Genomic DNA, 9,125 nt, shown 5'->3' with positions numbered 1-9,125 from the left:
TCTCTCTCTCTCTCTCTCTCTCTCTCTCTCTCTCTCTCTCTCTCTCTGTGTGTGTGTGTGTGTGTAATAGAGATACACACATCTGTAATCCTAGCACTCAGCTCAGAAGTCAGAAGCAGCAGGCTCTTGAGCAGACCAGGTTAGAGTGAGATTGTCTCACACAAACATACAAAGCAAGCAAACAAAACCTGTAGCATTGAGAAAAGGGGCAGTTAGTGACCCTTGTGTTAGACAGAAACCTCTGCCCCAGGCCAACCTGTCTAGAAGGAGGATGGCAGTCAGTACCATCTGGGATGGGACCAGCCAGTACCCTCCAGGTTGGGACCAGGAGGACTGGGCAGGGATGAATCCTGAAGTGCAGAGCCCAGTGTTTCTACCCAGGCTCTGAGAGGTTCTGCTGTGTGGCGGTGGGCAGCCCCCTTCCCCTCTCTGGGCCTCAGAGTCTGTCCTTGTCAGATGTGAGCATGCCATTTATATTCCATCAGGGGTGTGGGACCTGAGGATGGAGAGAAGGCTGGGAAAGTGCACATGCCAGTGTTTTCTCCTTTTGCTCAATTCATCTATCTGGAGGCCCTACGGAAGTCAGAGAAGGGACAGTCCCACAGCCTTAGGGGGCTCAGGGAGGGGTGAGCAAATAGATATACTTCCGGCCCTGCTGGAAGATGGTATCACAGGAGTTTGTAACCGGGTTCAGCCCACAGCGAGGAGAGAAACACCCACAGACAGGGGCCCCAATCCTCAGGCAGACAGGCTGATCCATGTCCTTTCAACCCTAGCCAGAGATCACCTTGTCACTACTCTTTACACTCACACTCACACACATTCTCACACACACACCATACACATCCACATACACACAGCATACATACACATATCATACACACACATACCATACACATTCACACACCATACACTTACACACACGCCACACATATACACACAGACACACACACCACATACACACCACACACACACACACTTTCACATATACACCACACACAGAGACACATACACACACCATACACATTTACACACTCACATTCCACACACACTCTCACAGACACACCATACATACTTACACCACACACACATACTCACACACCTGACACACACACAATCACATACACATACCATATACACTCACACACACTCCATACACACACATCATACACACTCACACACTTACACCACACACACACGCACACACCCACACACGTCTAGGTTTTGGGTGAGCTGTGGGATCTTATCCATTTCACCCCTCCAAATTTCAATTTCCTTATAAGGAAAGCAGGATGTTTGCATATTCTAAGAATTCACAGTTTGACAAGTGGGAAGCATTTTTGGTCATCACTGTCATCTTCCTTTTGATACCTCTTTTTTTGAGGATATTTTATATGTCAGATAGTACACGAAGCATGTTATTTACAAGGTTTGCATGTGTGTTCATGTTTATTTTCATGTTCATGCATGTATGCGTGGATATGTTCAAGTACAGCATCAAGTATCTTCTTTGATCCCTAGCCATATTACTTTTAAAACAGATTTCTTTAAAATTTGTATTTTTAAAAAACTCATTGCTGGGGGTAGTAGTGCACGCCTTTAATCCCAGCACTTGGGAAGCAGAGGCAGGTGGATCTTGGTGAATTGAGGCCAGCTTGGTCTACAGAGTGAGTCCAGAGCAGCCAGGACTGTGTAGGGAAACATATTATACATACATTTGTACATACACACATGATGAGCACCGTGGTACATGCCTATTATCCCAGGACTAGGAGGCAGAGGCAGGTGGATCTCTGTGAGTTTGAGGCCAGCCTGATCTACATAGTGAGTTCTAGAACAGCCAAGGCTGTGTGGGGAGACCCTGTCTCAAAACCAAGTTATGTCTATCTGTCTTCATGTTTGTCTGGACACCACATGTGTATAATCCCCATGGAAGCCAGAGGCCAGAAGAGGGCACTGGATCCCCTGGAAGCAGAGTCACAGATGGCTGTACGCTACCATGTGAGGGTTGGAAGGTGAATCTGGGTCCTGGGAAGAACATCATCTGTCCTCTTAATTGCTGAGCCACCTCTCCAGACTCAGCCTTTTATTTTGTAAAGATGAGTGTGTTCGAGTGTGTGTGTGTGTGTGCACAGATGTGTGTGTGTGTGAGGGTGTTCACAGAGGTCAGAAAAGGGCATTGGTTCCTTTGGAGCTGGAGGCAATTCACCCGATGGGGTGCTGAGATCTGAGCTCCAGTCCCCTTGTGCAGCAGTGAACCCTTTTACCTGCGCAATCATGCCTCCAACTCCTCTCTCCCTTTTTGTTATTGATTTTTAGGTTTTTTGTTGTTTCGTAAAAATTTTTATTTTTTTATTTTATATTTATTTATTTATTTATTTTCATTTTTTGACACAGGGTTTCTCTGTGTGTAGCCCTGGCTGTCCTGGAACTCACTCTGTAGACCAGGCTGGCCTCGAACTCAGAAATCCGCCTGCCTCTGCCTCCCAAATGCTGGCGTTAAAGGTGTGCGCCACCACCGCCCGGCTTGTTTTTTATTTTTGAGACTGGGCCTCTGTGTGGAATTCTTGCTGTGGGATTCACCATGTAGATCAGGCTGGCTTTGAACTCATAGAGATCTACCTGTGTCTGCTTCATGAGCACTGGGACTAAAGGCATGTACCACCATTCCTAGCTCACGGCCAGTTTTTATATGGGTTCTAGGGATTTGAACTCAGGTTATCATACTTGTGTGGCTGGCATTTTTCAGAGTCATCTCCTAGCCCTTTATTTACCTACTTTTCTTCAGCCCTCTTGCTGCTTATTGGAAGGATCATTGTGTTGTTACTGTGGGTGAAGGAGCTCAGAGAGGTCTAATGACTTGCCCGAGGTCACACAGCTAGAATGTGGAAGAAGGACTTGAGTTCAGTACTGTGACTGCATAGTTGCATGTCATTGCACTTCTGGGAGTGTAGGATTGAGTAGGGGGTGTGGGGTGATAGAAGCTTGGAGCCTTTGCTTCTCTTGCAGGAGACAAGTTCCCTTCCCAGCACCCACTTTGAGCAGCTCACAACCTGTAAACTCCAGCTCCAGGCGATTCGATGCCTTCTTCTGGCTTCCACGGGTACCCACACTCATGATGTGTGTACCCTGCTCCGACATACATACACATAATTAAGAATTAAGAAAACAACGTAGATGGGCTGGAGAGATGGCTCAGCAGTTAAGAGCACTGACTGCTCTTCCAGAGGTCCTGAGTTCAATTCCCAGCAACCACATGGTGGCTCACAACCATCTGTAATGGGATCTGATGCCCTCTTCTGGTGTGTCTGAAGACAGGGACAGTATATTCACATATATAGAATAAATAAATATTTAAAAACAAAAACAACTTAGAGAAAGAAAACAGTGAGAAGCTGCTCCTGGTGTCCTGAACCTTTGTACCCTCGCCATGCAGACCTGTGGGGATTTTAAATTACTCCCTTCCTACTGACACTATGATCAATTCTTTTCCTCTCCTCTCTTGCTAGAATTCTTCAAGTTCAAGGGCCTCGGGAGCCTTTCCAATCTCCCTCGGTCCTTTTCTCTGAGACGGTCTTCAGCCTCTGCTAGTATCAGGTCATGTCCGGAGCCTGATACCTTTGAAGCCACACAGGATGACATGGTGACACTCCCAAAGAGTCCTCCTGCCTATGCACGGTCCAGTGACATGTACAGCCACATGGGTACCATGCCCCGCCCTAACATCAAGAAGACTCAGAAACAACAGGCTGTCCAGAAGGCTCAGGAGGTCAGCAGAGAGTCCCATCTGTTGTCTCGAAGGCTGCCAGAGCCACCAGACCTAGAGGCAGCCAAGAAGGCAGAGGAAGGAACTGCAGCCCCACTGGAGGACACCCTACCTTCAGCAGCAGAAGTGGACCCTGTGAGGAAACTTGAGGACCTCACAGTGGACACAGAGGAGGAGCAAGTCCCTGGGGATGTGCACCCAGAAAGGTAGGTGCCAACAGGGCACAAATATCAGGCAGGGCTGAAAATAAAAGGCATGGGTGTAGGGAGTGGTACATCCTGTGGTCCCAGTATGGAGGCAGCTGAGGCTGGGGGATTGCTATGAGTTTGAGGTCAACCTGAACTATAGAATGAAAGCCTGTCTCAAAACAAAACAGGAAATGAAATACAAAAGCAATAGAGTGAGTGAGTCAGCTCGGTGTGTAGATCAGTTGACGGAGGGCTTGCCTAGCACACAGGAAGCCCTGGGTTTGATCCCTGCCTCAGTTTGGGTTTCTGTTGCTGTAATGAAACCCCATGACCAAAAAGCAATATGAGAAGGAGAGGGTTTATTTGCCTCACACTTGCACACTGATGTTCATCTCTGAAGGAAGTCAGGACGGGAACTCACGCAGGGCAGGAACCTGGAGCAGGAGCTGGTGCAGAGGCCATGGAGGGTGCTGCTTACTGGCTTGCTCCTCATGACTTGCTCAGCCTGCTTTCTTATGGAACCTAGGGCCACTAGAGGTGGGTACCACCCAAAATGGGCTGGGCCTTCCCCCACCAATCACTAATTAAGAAAAGCCTACAGGCCTGCCTACAGCCCCAATGCGTTTCATTTTTTTTTTTTTTTTAATGGAGACAAAGTTTCTCTGTGCAGCCCTGGCAGTCCAGAACTCGCTTACTCTGTAGACCAGGCCAGCTTGGAACTCACAGAGATCCTCCTGCCTCTGCAGGGATTAAAGGTCTGTACCAGTACCACCTGATCTACAACCAGATCTAATTGACATGACTTTAGTTTGTGTCAAGTTGATATATCCAGCACAGTCTCTGTCACCACATAAGTTGGTGTGGTAGCACTTGGGAGCTGCAAGCCAGAGGATTTGCAGTTCAGGGTGATTCTTGGCTTTATATGACGTCCCCTGACAGTCTGGAATCCATGGGAGGAAGGATGGGAGAGATAAATGTGCAGCAGAAGGAACACCCAAGAGCTTTCCACCAACTAGGCACTCTCTGGAAACATTTGTAACTAACTCTCAAAAGAAAGGCAGCTAGAGATACAGTGTTTCTACAGAAGATAAAGAAACAGGTTCAGGGAGCTGGTTTCATCTGCCCCAGGCAGACTCAACATGTATCCTGTTAGCCAGCAAGCTCTTTGAACTGAGGCCCTCCTGACTCAGAACCCAGTACACACTCCAGAAAGAACTCAGCAACTTTAGTTCTGGGGGGCCACTTGTCAAAGGATTTGCTTATTGGACCCTATAAGTTGTGTTCATAAATAGCTGGCTGCAAGATGGCTCAGTTGGTAAAAGACACATGCTGCCAGGTGGTAGCATAAATTTGATCCCCAGTATCCACATGGTGAAGGGAGAGGACTGGTACGTGGTGGCATGTGCCACTCCCTCCCCCCCCCCACACCCCCCAAACACCAACACCTCCTGGCTTGGAAAATGCCATTTTCATAATTAATAAAATTAAGGCTTTTTTCCCACCATCTCTTGGTGCCTCAGGCTGCCTTCTTCAGCTACCCTCTCCAAAATTCGACTTCATTCTGCAGTTAAGGATCTTGTTGATGCAAGAGGGATCCCTGAGGCTGTGAAGTTTCTTTCCCCAGCTCTGAGATTTTACCGGTAGCTTGGCTCCTCCCATTCAGAGACACTGATTGGTTCGCGAGAGCAGAGCAGGGAGAGGCAGGGGCTGTGTTTGAATGGGGTTGGCGGAGGGGGTGGGGGGAATAGACAAGTCCTTCTCTAGCCCAGACATTGACTGACAGGGAAGGTAGGAGGAGGAGCGAGAGAGGAGCAAGTTTGAGGAGAGTTTGTTTTTCCTTTGGATGGTTCGGGCCGGAGGCGTGTCTAGGGCGTGGTCTTCAGGTCTGGCCCTGCCCCTACTCTGAGCTCGGTAGTTCCTAGCCCGGAGTCTTAGCGGGAGTGTCAGACTGAGCCGGTTCCTGGGTTTCAGGTTGTGATCACCGGGAATCATGACTGCAGTGGGCCGAAGGTGCTCTGCGCTGGGGCCCCGAAGGTGAGTGACCAAACTGGTTCTAGGGAGTGCAAGCAGACAGCATGAGTAGACAGTGGGGAGATGCTGGTCCTTGGAGCAACTGACACACACTGCTATGGGTTTAACATCTGGGATTTTTCTTTCTTTTTACTTATTGAGATAGGGTCTCATGTAACACAGGCTCAAACTCCGTGTGTGTGTGTGTGTGTGTGTGTGTGTAAAATAGGGTCTCCCTATGTAGCCCTGACTGTCCTGGAACTCACTAGACTGTTCTTGAACCCAAAGAAATCTGCCTGTCTCCCAGGTGCTGGGATTAAAGGCAAAGGCCATCGTGCCTTGCTGTAATCAATCTCTTGTTCATCCCAAATCCACCTGGAAAGTTCAGGGGTTTCAGACCTGTGCCACAACAACTGGCAATTTCTGGAATTTTCCTTCAGCTGGGATTGTGTAGAGACACACACTTAGTGTCTCTCTGCTAATCTTCTGACAGATCCTGGAGAGAGAACCCATTTTGTAAGTAAAGATAGAAAATTCTGCTTGTCTCTTTGACTTGTCTAGTGGAAGTCAGAGTAAGAGTTTGACTCTACCTCCTAGGCTGTGCATGCTATCAAGCGCTAGAATACCTTTCCCTGGCAGGGCCAGGGCCTTTGAGGAAATGTCTTGAGAAGCCTGTCAGATGTCTAGTCTAACACTCAGCCCAAGCTGTTATGGCAGAGGCTTGTTACAGCAATGCTTCGCCTGAACCTGACCAAGAGAGACAGTTGAGATTCTCTGCCTCTCATCTCCTGAAGTGTTTAGGAGTTCTGGGATGGATTCAGCAGGCCAGATCAAGCCCTGTTCTGGTGCTCTAGGACCCAGTGTCCCCACCCCAGTCCCAACCTCCAGGGACTATTGGATGTTTGTCATAGGAGTCCCTTGGAATGAGGAAAGCAGTGGGGCTCTCAGGCTAACTCTGTCCCATACTCTCCAGGAGCCCACATGGGTCTGAGATGCTCTCTGAGGCGCCATCCAGCTAGGCAGAAGGCTAGCTAAGAGTGCCAGTGAGCCGGATGGGACCTGCTTTCCTGAGTGTCCAAAGGGGCCATTCAGGGTAGCCCAGGCTGGGGAGATGGTGTTCCTCCCCCACTCTGGGAAGGCAGGGTGCACCTGGAGCAGGAGGAAGGAAGGGGAAGAGGTGAGGCTGCAGGGATTTCCTGGCTCCCTGTCTCTGCTGAGATCATGGAGGATGAGGCAGGAGGGGCCAGCCTTCAGCTGGCTAAGTGGAGCACAGCAGCCTAGCCTGCATCCTCTGCCTAAGAAACACAGCCCTCTGCTGAGGGAAATGAGACAGCAGGGTCCAGAGAACTCCCCTCACCCCCAAATCAGTGTGACAGAGGAGGAGGAAGCCAAGTCTGGAGAAGGAAGGGGAGCCCCCTATACCTCATCTACCCACATAGAAGTGTCAAGTCAGGGTCCCTTCACTTACCAGCTGTCAAGCGCCCATCAGGCCTTGAAAGTACGTGACTCTGTTGCCCCATTCCCCAGTGGTTAGGCTGAGGCTAAAGGGGAGGACTCTCCTGGGGCTAGAGGGAGGACTCTTCTGGGGTTATTGGGAAGACTCTCTGGGGATGGTAGGGAGGACTATCCTGAGGTTATATATTGAGCATTTGTGAAAACCCAAGTTTGCTCTCAGGACTGACTAACTCTTAGCTCAAATCTTAACCACCAGGCCATACGTCCCTCCCTCAAAGAAAATCTCAAGACTTTTTCTACCACTATTTCAAATGACTTTCCACAGTGCCCTGGTATCCGGGCTTACTTCACAGGAGAGCATACTTAGGGTCACACCATTTAAGCTGAATTAGCACTCTGTTCATTTTAATTCTTTATACATTTTTTTTTTTTTTTTTTTGGTTTTTCGAGACAGGGTTTCTCTGTATAGCCCGGGCTGTCCTGGAACTCACTCTGTAGACCAGGCTGGCCTCGAACTCAGAAATCCGCCTGCCTCTGCCTCCCGAGTGCTGGGATTAAAGGCGTGCGCCACCACCGCCCGGCGTACATTTTTAAACTTGTACTTATTGCTACATTGGACTAAGTCCTGTCAGACTATGTGTACATGTGGAGGCCTGAGGACAACTCTGTGGCTCTTTTCTGTGTGTGGGATCCAGGGACCGTGCTCCAGTCAGTCAGGCCTGCGTGGCAAGCACAAGCTCTTCACTCCCTGGGCTAACTCACTAGCCTAGCACTCATTCTAATACTCCCAGAGGCAATGCCCTGGCTTCACATCTGTCCTAGGCTCTGAGCAGAGGCAGTGGGCACAGAAAGTTACAGCTAATAGCGACCTCCCCCCAGGGGCAGAGGGTCAGACCAGAGCAGACTGAGGGGTTACAGGAGCAACTAGAGTGAATCAAAGAGATTCACAGTCAAGCACTGAGACTGGTCGGGGGGTGGGGGGAGGCTGGCAAGGTTAGAAAGGAGCAGTCAGTGGCAGTGGCACCTTCAGTCCCAGCACTGCAGAGGCAGAGCCAAGGTGTGAGAACAGCCTGTATGAAGTCCTGAGCTGAGAGCGTCCTCAGCCAGTTTGCTCATCGTAGAGATCAGAAAGTCTGGAGCCGAGGGTGCCAGGAGGGAACAGAGAGCACACGAGTTCGGGTCCCACTCACTCTTGTTCAGTAGAGTCCTTCTTTTTGCAGATATGGTCAATCTTTTTGTTGTTTATTTTTTGAGTCAGGGGCTTATATAGCCCAGGCTGGCCTTGGGTGATCATGACCGTCTGACCCTCCTGATTCCACCTCTCAAGTGCTGGGATTTTGGGTGCACACTACCACACCTGGTTTTATGGGGTGCCGTAGATGGAACCTAGGACCTCTTGCATGCTAGACAAGCACACTACCCACTGAGTGTCTCCTGCCCATGTCCAGCCTTTTGACATTGTGACAATAAGTTGTCATCTGCAAAGCAAGTTTACAGTTGTGTGCTCACCGCTGTCCTCAGCCTCACATAGCCTGGAGGTTGGTACAGCTGCAGGGGGATGTGAACTTAGCTGTGACTTGCTCTATAATGCCTGCCTTGAATGTCACTTGCCATCCTCCCAGACAACCAGACCCCAGCCCCTACTCCGCAGAAGGCTATTTGGAAGGACACTGAGACTGGGATAAATGACATCCTAAAAGAGAGGT

General features: G+C 49.5%; 1 protein-coding gene across 2 annotated transcripts in view; it reads left to right on the top strand.

Moving 5' to 3' along the window:
- Sh2d3c (SH2 domain containing 3C) overlaps nt 1–9,125 on the top strand; it is a 35,085-nt gene that overhangs the window by 710 nt on the left and 25,250 nt on the right. Inside the window, exon 2 of one of the 2 annotated variants that reach the window (XM_028757003.1) lies at nt 3,510–3,972. In XM_028757003.1, coding sequence (XP_028612836.1) covers nt 3,510–3,972 — 463 coding nt within the window. Of the gene's footprint in view, nt 1–3,509; nt 3,973–5,925; nt 5,989–9,125 lie in introns of those variants that run through there. The other variant, XM_028757004.1, reaches the window with a different exon arrangement.

Source organism: Grammomys surdaster, unplaced genomic scaffold, assembly GCF_004785775.1.
Source record: "Grammomys surdaster isolate TR1022 unplaced genomic scaffold, NIH_TR_1.0 126133, whole genome shotgun sequence".
NCBI lineage: Eukaryota > Metazoa > Chordata > Mammalia > Rodentia > Muridae > Grammomys > Grammomys surdaster.
Note: the sequence above shows the minus strand (reverse complement) of the source record. Positions and strands in the feature narration are given on the sequence as shown.